A 21,767-nucleotide genomic window follows, 5' to 3' on the forward strand; every position below is an offset into this window, starting at 1 on the left:
AACCTTCATATTTGGTACGCACACACATTTTTACCCCTGTGACCTTGACCTTGAACTAAGGGTCCGCGTTTAGGTTTCGAAATCTGCGTTTAGGTTTTGAAAAATGCTCATAACTTCTATGTCCCTTGAGATATAACCTTCATATTTGGTATGCATGTGTATACGGACAAGGCCTTTCCATACGCACACATATTTTGACCCCTGTGACCTTGACCTTAAACTAAGGGTCCGGGTTTTTACTTTTCGAAATCTGCGTTTAGGTTTTGAAAAATGCTCATAACTTCTATGTCCTTTGTGATATAACCTTCATATTTGGTATGCATGTGTATACGGACAAGGCCTTTCCATACGCACACAATTCCATACGCACACAAATTTTGACGCCTGTGACCTTGACCTTGAACTTAGGGTCTGCGTTTAGGTTTTGAAAAAAGCTCATAACTTCTATCAAGCGTTTATAGGGGGCATAAGTCATCCTATGATGACAGCTCTTGTTTTTAAATATTCTATCTTTTAATTTGTTTTTTTTTTGTTAAAAAAAAATGACCTATGAAAAGAAGACATAAAAACTACATTATGTATCTTATATGCATTAATTAAGCAAATGATAAATTAGTCAGCAAAGTTAATACATCTTATGAATTGTTTGATCATTTTGCATATTGCCAACTATGGCTCGATTGGTCATTGTTGGCTCAGGTACTACTTAAAAGTACGGTACCAGTGTTTTTATGTCCCCCACCACTATAGTGGGGGACATATTGTTTTTGCCCTTTCTGTTGGTTGGTTTGTGTGTTTGTTTGTTTGCTCCAACTTTAACATTTTGCCATAACTTTTGCAATATTGAAGATAGCAACTTCATATTTGGCATGCATGTGTATCTCATGGAGCTGCACATTTTGAGTGGTCAAAGGTCAAGGTCATCCTTCAAGGTCAAAGGTCAAATATATAGCTTCAAAGTGGCGCAGAAGGGGACATAGTGTTTCTGACAAACACATATCTTGTTAATTATAGAACAAATTATTTTGGGTACAGAAAAGATACAAAAATATACCTCTGAGTATGGCAGGGTGCCTTTAAGCGGGTTTTTGGTACCTGGGAAAAATTGTTTTATACAAAAGAGCACCCGGGTATTTTTAAGTAGTACCTGAGTGGACAACGGCCAAATGAGCATAATCATGCTTTATTTAGACACTCTGCATTGAGCGTATGAAGATGAAGACTGCATACAAATTCCCGGGTATACTGCGCTGGTTTGAGGTCGTTGACATGGAGGTGGAGATGCTATCGCCGATACGGGTTGCGTTAGAACAACTGAAACAGCGCAATGGGGAACTGCAGGTTCTCATTGACAGGTACTGTAAATACATATACTGCAGGTTTTCATTTACAGATACTGTGAATACATATACTGCAGGTTTTCATTGACAGATACTGTGAATACATATACTGCAGGTTTTCATTGACAGATACTGTGAATACATATACTGCAGGTTCTCATTAACAGGTACTGTGAATACACATAATGCAGGTTCTCATTAACAGGTACTGTGAATACACATAATGCAGGTTCTCATTGACAGGTACTGTGAAAACACATTTGAGTTGTGCTCTTTAGAAAATGCATGTGCTTAAAATGTCATCCCAGATTAGCCTGTGCAGTCCACAACACTTTTCACCTTAACTGGATTTTTTTGCTAAGAAGATACTTTCTTTAAAAATATACAACATACCATTAAAGTGGAAAGTGTCATTTTACCCTGTTTACCAAGCATGAGGCTCTCAAACAAGTAATTTATTCTTGTCATGACTAGTAATAGCGTTGTTACTATGTTGTTAGTTAAGTTTTCTTTAGCTCAAATACATCAATACCAAAGACTCTGTTCCCTGGTAAGAAACAGTACATGGCATCTTATAAGAAAATTTTCCTAGCCCTCCCATAGTATATACTTGCAGGTGCCATGTGTTGTGTATACTTGCAGGTGCCATATGTTGTAATACTTGCAGGTTCCATGTGTTGTACATACTTGCAGGTGCCATGTGTTGTCCATACTTGCAGGTGCCATGTGTTGTGTTTACTTGCAGGTGCCATGTGTTGTACATACTTGCAGGTGCCATGTGTTGTACATACTTGCAGGTGCCATGTGTTGTACATACTTGCAGGTGCCATGTGTTGTACATACTTGCAGGTGCCATGTGTTGTACATACTTGCAGGTGCCATGTGGTGTGTATACTTGCAGGTGTCATGTGTTGTACATAGTTGCAGGTGCCGTGTGTTGTGTATACTTGCAGGTGCCATGTGTTGTAAATACTTGCAGGTGTCATGTGTTGTACATGTTGCAGGTGCCATGTGTTGTGCATACTTGCAGGTGTCATGTGTTGTACATACTTGCAGGTGCCATGTGTTGTGTATACTTGCAGGAGCCATGTGTTGTACATACTTGCAGGTGCCATGTGTTGTGTATACTTGCAGGTGCCATATGTTGTAATACTTGCAGGTTCCATGTGTTGTACATACTTGCAGGTGCCATGTGTTGTCCATACTTGCAGGTGCCATGTGTTGTGTTTACTTGCAGGTGCCATGTGTTGTACATACTTGCAGGTGCCATGTGTTGAACATGCTTGCAGGTGCCATGTGTTGTACATGCTTGCTGGTGCCATGTGTTGTACATACTTGTAGGTGCCATGTGTTGTGTATACTTGCAGGTGTCATGTGTTATTCATACTTTCAGGTACCATGTGTTGTGTATACTTGCAGGTGCCATGTGTTTTACATGCTTGCAGGTGCCATGTGTTGTATATACTCGCAGGTGCCATGTGTTTTACATACTTGCAGGTGCCATGTGTTGTACATACTTGCAGGTGCCATGTGTTGTACATACTTAAAGGTTCATGTTATGCACATACTTGCAGGTGCCATGCGTTGTGTATACTTGCAGGTGCCTTGCCAATCCCAAGCTGTACTTCACGCAGTTGGAGATGCGACTGAACGGAACGATCCAGGCTGTAGTACAGGGAGGGGTCTCCAAGTTCCACGAGGCTTTCTTGAACGCCGAGTTCGAATCTCAACACCCTGAGGACGCCATTTACATAACGCAGTTGAAGGAACTCCTCACAGAGCAGGTCAGTGGCAAACAACTTAAATAAATATAAAGATATAATTCACATGTCAGACCTAGTTATTATACATGTATTTGTTATTATTTGAATAGTTGTAAAGCAAGTACATGGTATTAAGTAGTGACATTGAAGTATAATGAATATTACATACCGTTAATTGTCTTATGTAACAGTTACATATGTTGTTTTGTTTTTGTTTTCAGATCTCTGTCCTTGGAAGGGGTATGCAAATGCACAAGAAGTTTGTACCGCCCGATCTTATGCCTCTACATCAGAATCTGGAGCAGGCATTCAAGAAGATGAGGTCCCAATTGCAAGATCTCGTACGTACACTAGGGACAGTATTCACCAACAAATTCTTAGATTTGAGTCTAAAAATAAAGAATACTCTTATAAACAGTTATGTTTTGAAACAAATTGGAAGTGAAGTCCAGCATGGAAGTGAAGACTTATTATGATATAACTCTAAATTAAGAACAAGTTGTTAATTGAAAAAATACCTTTGTAAACTTGCAGGTATTGTTTTTGAAATGAAGACTTCTTTATTCATATTTCTAAGAATTCGTTGGTGACTTAACCCTTTCCCTCTCAGAAGCACAGTGAAAATGGCTAAGTGCAAACAGCATAAAACCAGAACCTCCTGCGAGTAACTCGCAGTCTGTTCAGGTTTTATGCTATTTGTTGCTCATTAGTATCTAAGGTTTGGAGATGAAGCCTAAAAAAACTTGAATCAAGTAAGAAAGGTCTTTAATTAAATATAACTTGCTAAGGGACTCCAAATGCGTGAAAATACATATCTTAGTGGAAAAGGGTTAAGGGCCAAGGTCACAAGGACTTTTAAGAAAATGTTCTTTATACAATATAAATATATACATTTATATTATATATAGAATATTTTTCTTAAAGGTCCCCGTGCACTAGGTGGTGAGTAGTTGAGAAGTAAAAAAAAACAAGGCTCTGTGATTGTTAAATAAACCCCAAAAAAAGTTCTGGCACCATGTAATTGTAGCATGTGATATTATAAAGATACACTCACAACTCACAAGACGGGTAAACGGCAACATCCTTACACAAAGACAGTGATAAATTTAAATACTTTTTTTTCCGCGAACCATTCTTGACTGGAATTTACCCAATGAAAGCACCGTGAACTCCACGTTGATTAAGAGTTTCAAGGCTTCAATATGGGCAAAAGTGGGACATTTGTCTAGCTTTTATTAACTTCATGCGCACTCCCGGTTGAATGGAAGCCAAACTGGGTTATTCCATCGTATCATTTCAGATGAGATTTTGAAATTAATCTGAATCAGAAGTGCCTGTTCTAAGAATTAACAATACTTCATATTTCTGTGTACACTTAACATTGATTATTGAGATAAATATGCTTTGAATTTTAAATGTATGGCATGTTAAATGTTATCATTTTCTGCAAAAATATATAGAGTTATACTGCTTGAGCTATCTAACGATGTCATTCAAACCAATGTTTAGTTTAAACTTATTATACCCCCACAAACGAAGTTTAGGGGGGTATATACGAGTGAGCTTGTCTGTCTGTCTGTCGGTCAGTCGGTCTGTCGGTCCGTATGAGGTGTCCTCTCTCTATTTCAAGTTTTTTTCATCAGATCTTCACCAAACTTGGTCAGATGTTGTATCTCAATGACGTCTAGGCCAAGTTCCAATATATTGGTCATGCCGGGCCAAAAACTAGGTCACGGGGTCATTTAGTGCGTTTTAAACATTGAGCATGGTGTCTGCTCTCTAATTCAAGTAGTTTTTATCCGAGCTTCACCAAACTTGCTCAGAAGTTGTATCTAGATGATGTCTAGGCCAAGTTCGAACATGGGCCATGCCAGGCCAAAAACTGGGTCACTTGTCACTTAGTGCGTTTTAAACATTGAGCATGGTGTCCGCTGTTTTTGTGTGAATACAACATGCAAAATATTCTGTGTCAATGCGGTATGTGGGGGTATTCGTCACATCTGTAACAAAGCTCTAGTTTATTTTAGCTTGATTGCATTAGTAGTACTTACTTCTTATTTGAAACACTGTTTCCTGGGCCTAGAACCAGTACTTGTGTCTTTTGGGAGATCTAAAGAACACTTCCACAGTTGGGATCAAACCTGTGACCTCACGTTCGCCAGGCGGACACCATACCCATTACACCACTGTTTTTACATGGTGTGGGCTGTTGAAAAGGAGGGAATTTGGTGGGCATCTGAAGCACCTATGTCACTGCTTTGCAATCGGGTCCCTACAAACAGATTGTATATTTATGTTTATTTATTTTATATTGTTTGTTTAAAGTCGCAATGACGTAATGGATATGGTATCCCCCTACTTACCAGGAGCTCATGGGTTTTTGATCCCCATAGTGGGAGTGTACTTAAGATCTCCACAAAAGATACCAAGTACTGGTTCTTCCCAGGAATAAGAACTGAGAGCTTTTCAAGATGCCAAAGGCTCAAGAGATTCAATCCAGTTAAAATAAATAGATTTAAACTAAATGTAAATTTATTTACGTATGTTCATCATACATGACATGTGTACATAATGGAACATTCAAAATAAATAGATTTAAAGTAATTGTTTATTGTTTTTACATATGCTCTTCATACATGACATATGTACATAATGGTACATGTAACAGGGAGGGTTACTTGTGTACATAATGGTACATGTTACAGGGAGGGTTACATGTGTACATAATGGTGCATGTTACAGGGAGGGTTTACATGTTACAGGGAGGGTTACATGTGTACATAATGGTGCATGTTACAGGGAGGGTTACATGTGTACATAATGGTGCATGTTACAGGCAGGGTTACATGTGTACATAATGGTACATGTTACAGGTAATGGTACAGGGAGGGTTACATGTGTACATAATGGTACATGTTACAGGGAGGGTAACATGTGTACATAATGGTACATGTTACAAGGAGGGTTACATGTGTACATAATGGTACATGTTACAGGGAGGGTTACATGTGTACATTATGGTACATGTTACAAGGAGAGTTACATGTGTACATAATGGTACAGGAAGGGTTGCATCTGTCCCAGGTCAGTCTGTGTACATTATGGTACATGTTACAGGGAGAGTTGCATCTGTCCCAGGTGAGTCTGTGCAGCCAGGTGTCCCAGACGAGTCTGACCAGCCAGGTGTCAGATAGTGGACTCGGCCAATTTAGCTCTAGTGGCAGGTACATATTCATTTGAGCCTCGTGCTAAGATACCCTTCATTTACCCAGAAAAAAAGATAGATTGAGCCTTATTCTGAGAAAACCGAGTGAGGACACTTTCTGCTTTTATGGAATTTTTAGTTTAAAGGAAGTCTCTTCTAAACCAAAATCCAGTTTATGCGGAAAGTATTGTCCCTGATAAGCCTGTGCTGACTGCACAGGCTAATCTGGGACAATTTTAAGCACATTTGTTAACCCCTTTTTTCTAAGAGCGTGGCTTGATTGTCATATAAATACTGTTTTAATTGGCGAAAACCCTTTACATTGAACTAAATATATGCTTTGATCTTCATTTGTTCTAATTTTATGGCCACATTCTTAGAAAGATAAAAAGATTTACAATACATTTTTACTATGTCATGTAGTTTTTTAAACTTAAATCAGTTTTTGAACCCTTTCATACAAAGATTGGCATTTTAACTAGAAATAATAAAGAAAGTGTAAAGACAAAATATATTCCTTATACTATAGTTACAGTTGTGTGTTTCTTCGTAATTAACCTGTTTGAATTTATGTTGCTTGTAATAATGTTTGATAGTAAAAGTTCACAATGTTTTTATTCAGTTTCTCAGCAGTGTCGTTTGAAGTTGAGCACAAAGTGGACATCCCACCGCAGGTAGGTTACCGTAGCAACCATGTAACCATAGCAATTACATGGCCACACCATGGCAACCACCTTCACCTACTAATGTGTGCTTATATCTTGTACTCCATCACACACAGAGCTTTTAATGCTTATATCTGGAATATATTAGACAGATATTAGACAGATATACACACAACAAAGGTTAACTCTAGGTTCTGTTGTCTTGAAATATAATGAAATATTTTTGTAAGGAACCTTTTTCTGAATGGTAAGTGCTATCAAAATAAGAATTTTCATTTCAATGATGCAGGCACTATAGTTTGACTCATTGTATTAATCTCAAAGTTAATTTAGATATTAAAATGATATTTTGGTGTCACTTGACCTAAATAGTGAATATAGAAACAGAAGCTAGAGTGAACAGAATCTACTGCGCTGGTGTAGGTACGACATAGAACTAATTATACATACTATTCAAGAGCAAACATGCTTGCAAAGTACTGTTGAGTCATGAATTCCTTAAAAATATTATTTGCATAATCAATTTCTTACATTTACTATATAATGATTTATGTAAATAATTCATAACTGCCTAAAAAGCGCATTGAAAGTTTACTCCACGATGCAATAGATTCCACAGTATTTGATGTCATGACATACTAAATAGTGGTGATTACTAAATGAAGCAATTTATTACAGAGATTGAAGAAATACAACACTTATTACATCTTACATACATTCTTAATCATAAGATTTACAAGCAATCATAATTTTGATAAAATGTGCATATTGTATATTTATGAAAAAATAATTCTTCACAGTTTATATATAAAACATTATGAAAAAGAAGTAGTACAAAAAGTAGTAAAATATTTAAAATTTACTTTAAGAAACTTGAATATTAAAAGTGTTGTTTTCATCAGGAGACAAGCAGTCTTGCAAGCTATTGTTCTGTTCACAATAAACATGTAAATGTCACAAAATTGTTTTCTGGAATAAAAGGGATCAGGTTTTCCATGTTTGTCATGGGTGATAGTCTCTGGCTCTGCCTCTTTTCAGTGATAAGTTAAAACAAGAGCTGTGTTTGTGAACCCAATGCCCCCTACGGCGCTGTTTTGAAGCCATTTATTTGACCTTTGATCTTGAAGGATGACCTTGATCTTGACCTTTCACCACTAAAATTGTACAGTTAAATGAGATACACATGCATGCCAAACATCAATTTGCTATCATCAATATTGCAAAAGTTATGACCAAGGTTAAAGTTTTGGGACAGACACACACATACAATGGCAGACAGACAGACACATACAATGACAGACAGACAAGCCAAAAACAATTTACCCCCGATCATTTGTTCCGCTGGCATAAAAAAGCCAACATACTACCAAGGTAGCACTTATGAACAGAGATTTTTGAAATTTAACAATCTTAATAAAACATCTTCATATGGGACGACATGCACACAAAGTGGTGGCACCAGAGATTACCAGCCGTGTTCTGTGGTCTTTGGATCTCTTCTGCTTATATCTGCTTTGCGTGTACTCAGATAACCCACTTGCTTGAACTGCCTCCTCTCTACAGGATGTCCTGTTTAACTTTGCCCCAACAGACCGGACCAGGTGGAGTTATGTCCCTTTCCCGGAGGAAGGGAACTGGCCCGGACCCCCTCCGGTCCCCAGCAGGCCCTCCTCCCTGCAACTCCATGGAAATGCTAGTCAGGTTCGTCAGAACTTGGTAACCATGGAAACAGGCAATATTGGATTGTTATGTTTGCTTTAAAAATGTGTATTTCGTTTCCAGTGCATATTGAAATGGAAACTGAGATTGAGAGATGGTAGAAGCTTATTAAATTTAATGCTTAATTTTAACTCAGTCATTTTCTTTGAATTATTCTCCCTTACATTTTGCACAGGGTGTAGGTAGCGTGACAATAATAATTTAAATGACTAATGAATGTGTTTCTTTCTCTAAGCTTAACCTTGTGACCATAATAGATCTTCATGTGATATCGTAGCCAACAATATAAGATCTTCCTATTTGTTACCAATATAATTGTGTTACTTTACTTACTTTTCTCAACCCTTAAATATTTTGGAAGTAAAATGTAATAACTTATTTATAAGTGATGATTGTACATTTATTATGCTCCCCCCAAAAAATTTTGGTGGGAGCATATAGTCGCCGCTTCGTCGGTCGGTCCATCCGTGTGTCCGTCCGTGTGTCTGTCCCTCCACAATTTTTGTCCGGGCTATTTCTCAGCAACTAATGACCGGAATTCAATGAAACTTTATGGGAATCATTATTAAGAGGAGATGTGCATATTATCAGCGGGTTCTGGTCGAATGATTTTTCACAGAGTTATGGCCCTTTGAAATTTTCCATTAACTGTACATGTAGTGCAATTATTGTCCGGGCTATTTCTCAGCAACTAATGACCGGAACTCAATGAAACTTTATGGGAAGCTTCACTACCAAGAGGAGATGTGCATATTATCAGCGGGTTCTGGTCAGATGATTTTTCACAGAGTTATGGCCCTTTAAAATTTTCCATTAACTGTACATATAGTGCAATTATAGTCTGGGCTATTTCTCAGCAACTAATGACTGGAATTCAATGAAACTTTATGGGAAGCTTCACTACCAAGAGAAGATGTGCATATTATGAGCGGGCTCTGGTCGGATGATTTTTCACAGAGTTATGGCCCTTTGAAATTTTCCATTAACTGTACATATAGTGCAATTCTTGTCCGGGCTATTTCTCAGGAACTAATGAACCGAATTCAATGAAACTTTATGGGAAGCTTCACTACCAAGAGGAGATGTGCATCTTATCAGCGGGTTCTGGTTGGATGATTTTTCACAGAGTTATGGCCCTTTGAAATTTTATATAAAAATTATTGTCCCCCCAACTACTGTGCCCTCAAGATGTTTCTTTTTATCTGAATATATAGTGCAATATTGTGACAAAAAAAACTTTGGGGAGCATCACCCGTCACCGACGGTTTCTTGTTACATATATGTAACTGTGTTCTAAACCTATAAACTATATTAAAATTTTAGTAAAATTGATATCTCAAAAGAAAGTTTGCTTTTAAAAGTATTTGTACCTAAAATAATAAGAATGCTTGTTTTTAAATAATAACCATTAACTACAAGGTGATATTCAATGTATCAATATTAAAAACTCTGAAGAAATACTGCATTTGTAGTTTGTAGAAGTCATTAAATAAATTTAAACATGCTTAGTTACTGTAATATAAAAATTGGATAGCAGAAACATGTGTGTAAATAAAGGCATTTTAAATCATATTTACAATTATTAAGATGCTTGTTTTGTTGCTGTCAATGATGATGATAAAGTTGTTGTTTTTTTCAGCCAGGAAATGAAACGATGTCCTTATTAAAAGGTAAGTTGTTTTTATAGAAAATATGCAACACCCAGTGTTTAAAAACTGCAGTCTGTTAACATTAACCTTGAGTCAATTTTTAAATTCTTAAATAGTAAATATAAACTACGCTACAAATGATCACATGGTTTGTATTTTTGTTAGGTTTCTCGTGTTATAAATGTGCACTTTGTCACCCTGCAGATATTGATATGTTAAATTGTCATTTTTTTTATTTTTATAAGTAACTTGTCAACAACAAAATTAGTTTATTAGATCTTGGCTAAACAATTTATGTTATTTTCTAAAAAGTTAAACACGAAGTGAATCAAATCTTTTTGTTCTGTCAAATAAAGTTCAGAAATTGCATTCAGTTGTATGCAAATACCAATGAAAATGACTTAATGCTGTAATAAACAGTATTTTCTTCCTTTTTTCAAGGGCTTTGCACTGTGCACATACTCAGTGTTGTTAATCACTATTTATGTGTTTGAACAGCAAAGAGGTTCGTATCCACCGGCAATCTGCCGCATCGATCTACCTTGGTCCAGCATCATTCAGACAGAAAACCTAATGTACCCAGTATACCACCCAAACGCAGACCTTCAGGTATCGCACTGAACTCTCTGAGATATGTTGTTCATATAAGGTGTCTGAAATGATTAGGTTAGCATTATTTGAGTTGAGTTGGTCATGAAACTGTAGAGTATGATGTAGAGTTACCATTTACAACTGTACAGTGCTCAACATCAAGTATTTCATAAATATATATAACTAAATCTATTATACATTTGAACCAATCTTAGGGAAAACAAGGTTTTATGGATGTGCATAAAGTGTCAGCCCAGAGTAGTCTGTGCAGTGTGCACTTGCTAATCAGGGTGACACTTTAGTCTGTGCAGTGTGCACTTGCTAATCAGGGTGACACTTTGCTAATCAGGGTGACACTTTTGCTTTCCAGTGCACTGGATTTTCTCATAAGAAAAGACTTATCTGTAATCTGTAAATGAAAAGTACCATACAAGCGGAAATTGTAGTCCCCGATTAGCGTGTCTGAACTACAGGTAAATCTGGAACAACACTTTATGCTCATGTATTAAACCTCATTTTCCCAGAACCGGCTTATACAAATTTAATAGACTTAGTCTGGAATTTACTATTGATTTTGGTAAACACATGAAACTTCGGCTACAAACCATGTTGATCTATCAAAATATTTTGAAATTCACAAACTAAATCAGATTGTGAAACTACCATTTGTACAAACAAGTGTTGTGTGAACCTACATGTCAGATGGAGTTTTCCAAAATAGTGGATATCCAGATTTCAACTTATATGGTGTGTTCAAAACAAGAAATGATATATGTTAATTGATATGATTATAGTTCATGCTTTGCTGTACATTGTGCATTACAGAGAGACCTATATATCCATCAGGTAAGGCAACTCACGGCAAGTGTTGTAATGTTGTAATGAAAGTGCACACAAAGGTTTGGGCTATCCAGATTTTGTTTCTATTACTACCTATCCAGACTTGGTTTTATTTTATCTACCTGCCGAAAGAAATGATTTGTTTAGTTGGCTGTATGAACATTTGTGCGCTTGCTGTGAGATAGTTTTCGGTTGCGCCATGTTTGAAATGAGCTTGATGTACACTGAGTCTTGATTTGAACCCACTGTCAGAATCTTGTTGTACTGTTTGTTTTTATTGTTGCAAAAATAGTAATTGGAGAAATGCATGGCTTGCTGATTGACCTTATTGATCAGGAATGTTAAAATTAGGGAATATAACCAATTTTGTAAACCCCCTCCCCCCACAAAAAAAAACAATGACAAAAAACAAACAAAAACAATTTCCTTCGCAGCTCTTTGTTCAAGGATATATTTTTGTTTATTGTATTACACAAACATAAGTGTGTTTTTTACGTGAAATAGTTGTTAACAGTTAAAAAAAAATTGTTTAGATGAACCTAGTATGAAGTATTTCGCCAACATGATTTCTGAGAAACGTTTGCTTTGTGTGCATGAAGTTCCTGCCATTTTATTTTTATTTTCCTATGCCCACAATATAAATTTGTTTTTTGAAAACTGTTTTTAATGTTACTCAATGTCATTTCACCATGATGTGGTTAATGTATGTGTAAAGTGTGAACAAGTGTGTGCCTTTTGAACAGTTGAAGACCGTCACATGCGTCATCGTAGGAAGGAAACGCCTGTTATCAATATTAGTAAGCTTTCTGGAAATGCAACTTCTGTCAGATGAATGTGCGCTACTCGTTGCTTCTTTGGAAAACTTTTTTTTAAATCCTTTTTGTACCTCATAACTTGTGTTCTCAGTTTTGCCTTTTTTGTACTTCAAATGAAAATTTTAACATATTTTTTCATGGATTTATCCCACAGTTTGTGAATCCTTATGGTTTTGTGTAGAAAGCCGGTGTGCTAGCCATTATGTGGTTATCACTAAACATGCTTACTGAAGCATGTTTATATTGCTTATATATCCATTAAAAGGATCTTAAAAAGTTACTTAGCATTATAAGACAAGGAAAATTTCTGATATAATCATCTGGGTCAACTATCACCTTAAAGAGCATAAGAACCCAATGGGTAAACTATCACCTTAATGAGCATAAGAACCCAATTGAATAAGGAACAAGAAATTAAGCACCTTTATAAAGTATATGACCCATGCTCTTGGGAAGCGGGCTTAATGTATATGCGTAAAGTATTGTCCCAGATTAGCCTGTGCAGTTTGCATAGGCTAATCATGGGACAACATGTGCTGCCTTAACTTGCCTTTTGTTTAGAAGAGACTCCTTTTTAAAAAAAAAATACAAAGCAGAAAATTTCATCCCTAATAAGCCTGTGAAGACTGCACTGGCTAATCAGGGAGGACACTTTGCCCATATGCATTAAACCCCTTTTTCAAAGGATGAGGCTCAATAAATATTATACACTAATTTCATGGATGTGCGGTGACCAGTCAAAACTGTTTTCCAAGGTATCAGGGATGACTTTGGTACTGTAGGCCGAGGGCAACAGTTCCAAATGTCAGCCCTGATACCGAGGGACAACAGTTTTGACTGTTCACAAAGCATCCATGAAATAAGTGTTTTATTACCTGATCAAATTTCCAACATAGAAATAACAGCAAACTAAATTTTTATTTACACACAACAGTAATCGATAAAATAAATAATTTTGACTGTTTAACTGTAAAATGACGTCAATTTTTCGACAAAATGACGTCATTATTCCAGCGGGCAACAGTTCAAACTGTTGACCGGTCAACAGTTCGATATTCACCGGTAACAGTTTAAAACATTGCAAATTTCTTTTTCGACGAGGAAATAGCAAAAAATAATTAATTATCATTTATATAAGACATCAGGTAATAATTCAAACTGTTGACCGGTCAACAGTTCGATATTCACCGGTAACAGTTTAAAACATTGCAAATTTCTTTTTCGACGAAGAAATAGCAAAAAATAATTAATTATCATTCATATAAGACATCAGGTAATAAACATGTATGTATACTCTCTGACATCAGCACAGTGTATAACATGTCAAGGCACACTATGATATCTGTAAATGTTAAAAATGCTGAAACAATTGTTTGCTATTTGTGTATTCTTAACAATTCTATTATTCAGGCTTGATTCAAACGGAAGTAGTTTGTTACACATTTACTCAAAATATTTTTCGATTTGAATGTGTTTCATTGTCTGAGAAATATATGCTATTTTTCATTTTCACTTCCATGTACAACTTTGCGCTGTTTTGTTGTTTGTTGAGTGTAAAACAATGGATTATTTATTTTGTATGTAAGCTAAGTAATTTTCTATAAATTATGTATTGGTTCTTCTAAAATTATGCAGTTGAATGTTTATTAGTGTACAAAATTATTGTTTGTTTGTATTTAAAGTGAAAATTGACATCCTTTAGAAAATTCTATGTAAAAAAACAACAGCAAAACAGAATTGTGAATTTTGAAAAGTATAGAGGATGCCAATGCTGCGTTTAATGCGCATTAAATACATGTTTTTGAGAAGGGAATGAGTAAACACTGGTGCGTATCGGTGAAGCCATCTTACAATGAGTAAAAACACTGGTGCGTATCGGTGAAGCCATCTTACAATGAGTAAACACTGGTGCGTATCGGTGAAGCCATCTTACCATTGCATAATAACATGGCTCCATTTTCATAAAACAAAAATTGAGCAAATGTAACATGTCAGCTAACACAACATGTTTTATAATGTTTGTGTCTTTAAGGGAAATATGGTTATGGATTGTTTCATGGCATATAATATTATTGTGAAAACAAGTTATAAAGAAATATTATTAAGTTTGCAACAATTTTTATGTGGGGTGTTTAAGCATGTACATTTTACCAGTATTCTTTAATATTAGGCTCTGCCCAAAATTATAGCAGAATAACTCACACTTAATTCCCGTCTTTGTCTTCAGAAAATCTAAATAAAACTTGGTAGAAATAAATATTTTTAAGTTATGTGCTGAGTCGGAAAATTGTTCCAGTTCTTTGTAAAACATGGCCACCAGGGGTCGGTGCACTTTTCCGTATATGGCTATAGAGAAAGCTTGTTTCATTGAAGTCACATTTTTAGTCCAATCTTCATTAAACTTGGTCAGAAATATGAATAGATATGCAATATTTATGTTTCATATACTACTTTTATTCTTCTGAAGTCCATCTTCTCACAAAAGTTTAGTTCGGCTTGTTTGTTCTTTAACCCAGACTCAATGTGTTCTCAATTGTCTTTGCTGCTTACATTGTGATGTCTTTTTAGCTCACCTGAGCACAACGTGCTCATGATGAGCTTTTGTGATCGCTTTTTGTCCGTCGTGCGTTGTGCGGCGTCAACATTTGCCTTGTTAACTCTCTGGAGGCCACATTTATTGTCCAATCTTCATGAACTTTGGTAAGAAGATTGGTCTCAATGATATCTTGGATGAGTTGAAAAATAGTAACGTTTGCTTGAAAAACATGGCTGCCAAGGGGCGGGGCATTTTTCCTCATATGGCTATATAAGGCTATAGTAAAATCTTGTAAACACTCAAGAGGCCACATTTATTGTCTGATCTTCATGAAACTTGGTCAGAAGATTCATCCCAATAATATCTTGGACGAGTTTGATAATGATGCCGGTTGGTTGAAAAACATGGCCACCAGGGGGCGGGGCATTTTTCCTTATATGGCTTTAGTAAAACCTTGTTAACACTCTAGAGGCTACATTTATTTTCCGATTTTCATGAAACTTTCTCAGAAGATTTGTCCCAATGATATCTTGGATGAGTTGAAAAATGGTAACCTTTGCTTGAAAAACATAGCTGCCAAGGGGCGGGACATTTTTCCTAATGTGGCTATATATGGCTTTAGTAAAATCTTATTAACACACTAGAGGCCACATTTATTGTCCAATCTTCATGAAACTTGGTCAGAAGATTCATCCCAATAATATCTAAGACGAGTTTGAAAATGATGCCAGTTGGTTGAAAAACATGGCCCCCAGGGGGCGGGGCATTTTTCCTTATACGGCTAAGTAAAACCTTGTTAACACTTTTCGAGGCCACATTTATTTTCCGATCTTCATGAAACTTGCTCAGAAGATTTGTCCCAATGATATCTTGGATGAGATCAAAAATGGTAACCTTTGCTTGAAAAACATGGCTGCCATGGGGCGGGGCATTTTTCCTTATATGGCTTTATATGGCTATAGTAAAATCTTGTTAACATTCTAGAGGCCACATTTATTGTCCAATCTTCATGAAACTTGGTCAGAAGATTTATCCCAATAATATCTTGGACGAGTTCGAAAATAATGCCGGTTGGTTAAAAACATGGCCGCCAGGGGGCAGGGCATTTTTCCTTATATCGCTATAGTAAAACCTTGTTAACACTCTAGAGGCCACATTTATTGTCCAATCTTGATGAAATATGGTCAGAAGATTTGTCTTAATGGTATCTTGGATGAGTTAGAAAATGGTTACGTTTGCTTGAAAAACATGGCTGTCAAGGGGCGGGGCATTTTTCCTTATATGGCTTTATAAGGCTATAGTAAAATCTTGTTAACATTCTAGATGCCACATTTATAGTCCGATCTTCATGAAACTCGGTCAGAAGATTCATCCCAATAATATCTTGGATGAGTTAAAAAACGATGCCGGTTGGTTGAAAAACATGGCCACCACAGGGGCGGGGCTATTTTCTTATATGGCTATAGTAAAACCTTGTTAACACTCTAGAGGTCACATTTATTTTCCGATCATCATGAAACGAGGTCAGAAGATTTGTCCCAATGATATCTTGGATGAGTTCGAAAATGGTTTTGGTTGCTTTAAAAACATGGCCACCAGGGGCGGGACATTTTTCTTTGTATGGTAAAACCTTGTTTACACTCTAGAGGCCACATTTATTGTCCAATGTTCATGAAATTTGGTCAGAAGATTGGTCTCAATGATATCTTTGATGAATTCGAAAATAATTATGTTTGCTTAAAAAAAAATGGCTTCCAAGGGGCGGGGTATTTTCCTTATTTGGCTATAGTAAAATCTTGTTAACACTCTAGAGGCCAAATTTACTGTCCAATCTTCACAAACTTGGTCAGAAGATTAAGTTCAAAAATGATGCCGGTTGGTTGAAAAACATGGCTGCTAGGGGGCAGGGCATTTTTCCTTATATGGCTATAGTAAAACCTTGTTAACACTCTAGAGGCCTAATTTATTTTCCGATCATCATGAAACTTGGTCAGAAAATTTGTCCCAATAATATCTTGTTATCTCAGGTGAGAGACTTTGGGCCTTTCAGGCCCTCTTGTTTGTCTTGTCAGTATACTTCCTATGACAGTGTTGTCATGGAAATGCTTAAAAGTCTCATGCCAAATGAGGGTGTGGCAGTCATTAGCTCATCTATTTTTTGAAAAAAAATTATGAGCTATTGTCATCACCTTGGCGTCGGCGTCTGCGTCGGTGTCCGGTTAAGTTTTGCGTTTAGGTCCACTTTTCTCAGAAAGTATCAATGCTATTGCATTCAAACTTGGTACACTTACTAACTATCATGAGAGGACTGGGCAGGCAAAGTTAGATAACTCTGGCGTGCATTTTGACAGAATTATGTGCCCTTTTTATACTTAGAAAATTGAAAATTTTGGTTAAGTTTTGCGTTTAGGTCCACTTTTCTCAGAAAGTATCAATGCTATTGCATTCAAACTTGGTACACTTACTAACTATCATGAGGGGACTGGGCAGGCAAAGTTAGATAACTCTGGCGTGCATTTTGACAGAATTATGTGCCCTTTTTATACTTAGAAAATTAAAAATTTTGGTTAAGTTTTGTGTTGAGGTCCATTTTATGGCGTAAGTATCAAAGCTATTGCTTTCATACTTGCAACACTTACTAACTATCATAAGGGGACTGTGCAGGCAAAGTAATGTAACTCTGACTGGCATTTTGACAGAATTATGTGCCCTTTTTATACTTAGAAAGTTGAAAATTTGTTTTAGTTTTGTGTTTAGGTCCACTTTATTCCTACAGTATCAAAGCTATTGCTTTCATACTTGCAACACTTATTAACTATCATAAGGGGACTGTGCAGGCAAAGTTATGTAACTCTGACTGGCATTAGGACGGATTTATTGGCCCTTTATACTTAGAAAATTGAAAATTTGGTTAAGTTTGTGTTTTGGTCCACTTTACCCCTAAAGTATCATAGATATTGCTTTCATACTTGGAATACTCGCAAACTATCATAAGGGTACAGTAAAAGGACAAGTTGCATAACTCTGGTTGTCATTTTTACAGAGTAATGGCCCTTTTTTGACTTAGTAACTTTTAATATATGGTTAAATTTTGTGTTTCGATCCACTTTACTTCTAAAGTATCAAGGCTATTGCTTTCAAACTTCAAATACTTTCATGCTATCATGAGGTTACTGTACCTGGCAAGTTGAATTTTTCCTTGACCTTTGAATGACCTTGACTCTCAAGGTGAAATTATTAAATTTTGCTAAAAATGCCTGATTAGATTTGATTGATACTTTGACAAAACTACTCTTACCTGACATACCACAATAGACTCCACCCAAACCATCCCCCGTGCCCCCCCCCCCCCCCCCCCCCCCCCCCCCCGAATCCCCCCCCCTATTTTTTTTTTTTTTTTTTTTTTTTAAGATCAGCTCACAAATGACCACCACACCCTCACACTATACTATACCCCCCCCCCCTCGAATCCCCCCACCCGAATCCCCCCCCCTAATTTTTTTTTTTTTTTAAGATCATCTCACAAATGACCACCACACCCTCACACTATACTATACCCCCCCCCCCACCCCCCAATTTTTTTTTTTGAAACGGTTAAAAAACATAAATATTTAATTTTATTATTTTATGTTTGAAATACCGTCATACCATCGCACCCAAGAATACCCCCACCCCCCCCACCCCCCCCCCAATTTCCCTCCCCTAATTTTTTTTTTTTTTTTTTTTAAGATCATCTCACAAATAACCACCACACCCTCACACTATACTATACCCCCCCCCCCCCCCCCCACCCCCCACCCCCCTCAATTTTTTTTTTAACAAAAAACACTTTTTGAACACTATACACCCCTCTTCACTCCACCCCTCCCGCCTTTGTGATTGAAAATGAGAGTCCCTTCACCTTTTATAAGAAAATAGATGAGCGGTCTGCACCCGCAAGGCGGTGCTCTTGTTTTGACTTGAAATTGAGTACATTTTATAAGTACATTTCTTAAATAATAACTCGACTACCCATTATAACATCTTTGTTCTACATGAATAAACCTTGTAACAGCATCAATTATAAAAAAATATATCTTAATTCTTGAATATCATGAAATATTTTTACATTTCAAATATATGTACAACATTTTAGAGTATGTTTAACCCTTGACAACATATTTCAAATACTACTGATAAAAATGTCATAATTTGTATTACATAACATGTATAATTTAAGTTTTTAAACTGCTAAACACAAATAAAAAGTTATTTGTAGAATAATATCAGGTCATGTCACAAACAAAATGATTGGCAGTTCATTATGACTTACATGTAAAACGAAATACTGTAAACTTTTTATTATTTGAATAATACCTGGATGTTTTCAAGCTTTAAAAAGACAGTTTTTAGGTGCATTTTTGGAACAAATTAAACATTAACATTACAATATTTGTTATATTTTATTCCAGTAATGTTTTATCATAGAAGACACATCAGATTCCAATTTAATTTGGTTACATTTTATTTCAGAAATGGAAATTGTCCATTGGAGCAGTATTTTTATTGTTATTGTATGTTAAATTCCATTTCTACTTTTCAGAACAGTTAACTTGAAAGAAATTACACAGCAACTGATCCGCTGTGTTTATTTATGTTTCTTAATGAAAATTCTGTTAAATGCCAATTTTTATTTCTATACATTTTTCACATCTTTTTCAGCTCCAACAATACCATCAACACCAAATGCCAGTCTATTAACACCAACATTAAATACATCTCAAACAGGTACATTCATTTAGAGATATTCTGAGAATTGTAAAGTACTATCTGTGGATATTGATTGTTTTTGTGTTTTATAGCCACGTTTAATTTGAAAATGGTAAAATTTAAAATTACTAATTTAATTGACAATTCAAGGGAATTGTTCACGGTGTGGTAAAATGACAATTTTCAAAATAATTTGATAATGGTCAAGTTACAAATAACCAATTAAAATAGACTTTTCAATGTCACATAAAATTATTTTATCATTGATAAACTTTCTTTGATCCTCCCATAATAGGTTTTTTGGATTGTGTAAGAAAACAAGCATTAAAAAACACACACTTAAATTGCTTGTCAAGTAAAATTGTTTATAAACAGTATCTTTGTTTAGGTTAATTAAGGTGATTTGTTATACGTCCTTGCTTTTCGTAAGGAGTAAGTAGTACTTCTTTATATATCTTTATAGGCTTTACAAATCATTTTGAGGGTCTTCTTTTTTTGTACAGCTTTTTGATTTTTAAATTCATCATTCATTCAAATATTAAAAAAAATATATTTTAAAACGTTTCTGACCACTAGAAAGACAGATTGTGCAGATAAGATATTTGATTTTTGCCATTTTTGTGTATGTGATGCACCAATGTTCATAACCATATGGGATTACAGTATAAGTTAAGCCTTTTTCACTCTGAAGCAAAGTGAATGGCTATGTGCAAACAGCATAAAACCAGAACAGCCTGCGAGTAACTCACAGTCTGTTCAGGTTTTATGCTGTTTGCTGCTTATCAGTACCTAAGGGTGGGAAATGAAGCCTTTAAAATTTGAATCTAGTAAGAAATATCTTAAAGTAAATTTATCTTTCTAAGGGACTTCAAATTCGTAAAAATACATATCTAAGTGGTAAATGGTTATTTAGACTAACATTTAAACAGGAATTCCCTACTGACTGCAATAAGAGGATTATTCCAAGTATACAGCATGTATGGTATTAACATTTTCTTTTACAGGAAACCAGGATACAAATGTAATTATCAAAATGGAACTAAAACAAGTCCATTACCTTGTATTTTTAGAAACATGTATATTCCAACCTGACAGCCATTTTTTTGTACGCCCCCCACAAAGTACGAAGCATTATGCACTTCTGTTCCTATGTATGTCACAAAACCTTGTCAGGACTGCACATTCATAATATATTGGTCAATGTGGAAATATCTGGCCAAGTATGAGCCTCTCTTTGGGAAAACAGGGCTTAAAACATCTGCTTAAGTTGCACCCAGGATTAACCCATTCAGTGTGCACATGCTAATCAGGGACAACACTCTCTGCCTAGAGTAGATTTTTTTCAGAAGAGACTTCGTTTAAACGAAAACATTCCATTAAAACAGAAAGTGTTCTCCCTGATTACCTTGTGGGGACTGAACAGTAAGGGTGTCACGGTACTCCGTGGGACGGTTTATCGTAATAGTCTCCCCTCGGTACGGTTCACGATACGCCTCCGAGTCCGTACGGTACGGTACGTCATTTTCCATGACGCATTGCAAGGGAAGTAACTGTAAATCGCCCAAAAAATGGCAGAAGTTTAATTGAAATCATCCCCAGTGAGCTTCTAATAAAAAATATGAAAGAATTTTGTGTTATCAGTAAGAAAGTGGTAGGCGTTTATTTCGTATAAACATTTGCTTTATATCAAGACTTTAGTCGCTACGAATTTCCTAAGCAGGAGCTGTAATTTTGTGATTCCGTTGAGAATTTTGCAAATTCTTTGAAATCATTAAAATTAAATTTCAACCACTCAAAAATGTGCTGTGTCGCCTAAGTCACGAAACAAGGTGCAATATTTGAATGGTTCTAAGAATTGCGCTTGGAATTTTGTTACCGCACAAGCAAAGATTGGC

At 36.0% G+C, this 21,767-nt stretch overlaps 1 protein-coding gene across 1 annotated transcript in view; it reads left to right on the top strand.

Moving 5' to 3' along the window:
- The window catches only part of LOC127831182 (dedicator of cytokinesis protein 3-like), a 168,526-nt gene that overhangs the window by 139,622 nt on the left and 7,137 nt on the right, over positions 1 to 21,767 (top strand). Inside the window, exons 44-54 of the mRNA XM_052356175.1 lie at positions 1,192 to 1,355; positions 2,941 to 3,124; positions 3,325 to 3,444; positions 6,221 to 6,327; positions 6,931 to 6,982; positions 8,537 to 8,674; positions 10,332 to 10,362; positions 10,840 to 10,950; positions 11,758 to 11,778; positions 12,516 to 12,569; positions 19,825 to 19,890. Coding sequence (XP_052212135.1) covers positions 1,192 to 1,355; positions 2,941 to 3,124; positions 3,325 to 3,444; positions 6,221 to 6,327; positions 6,931 to 6,982; positions 8,537 to 8,674; positions 10,332 to 10,362; positions 10,840 to 10,950; positions 11,758 to 11,778; positions 12,516 to 12,569; positions 19,825 to 19,890 — 1,048 coding nt within the window. The remainder of the gene's footprint in view (positions 1 to 1,191; positions 1,356 to 2,940; positions 3,125 to 3,324; positions 3,445 to 6,220; positions 6,328 to 6,930; positions 6,983 to 8,536; positions 8,675 to 10,331; positions 10,363 to 10,839; positions 10,951 to 11,757; positions 11,779 to 12,515; positions 12,570 to 19,824; positions 19,891 to 21,767) is intronic.

Source organism: Dreissena polymorpha, chromosome 5, assembly GCF_020536995.1.
Source record: "Dreissena polymorpha isolate Duluth1 chromosome 5, UMN_Dpol_1.0, whole genome shotgun sequence".
NCBI lineage: Eukaryota > Metazoa > Mollusca > Bivalvia > Myida > Dreissenidae > Dreissena > Dreissena polymorpha.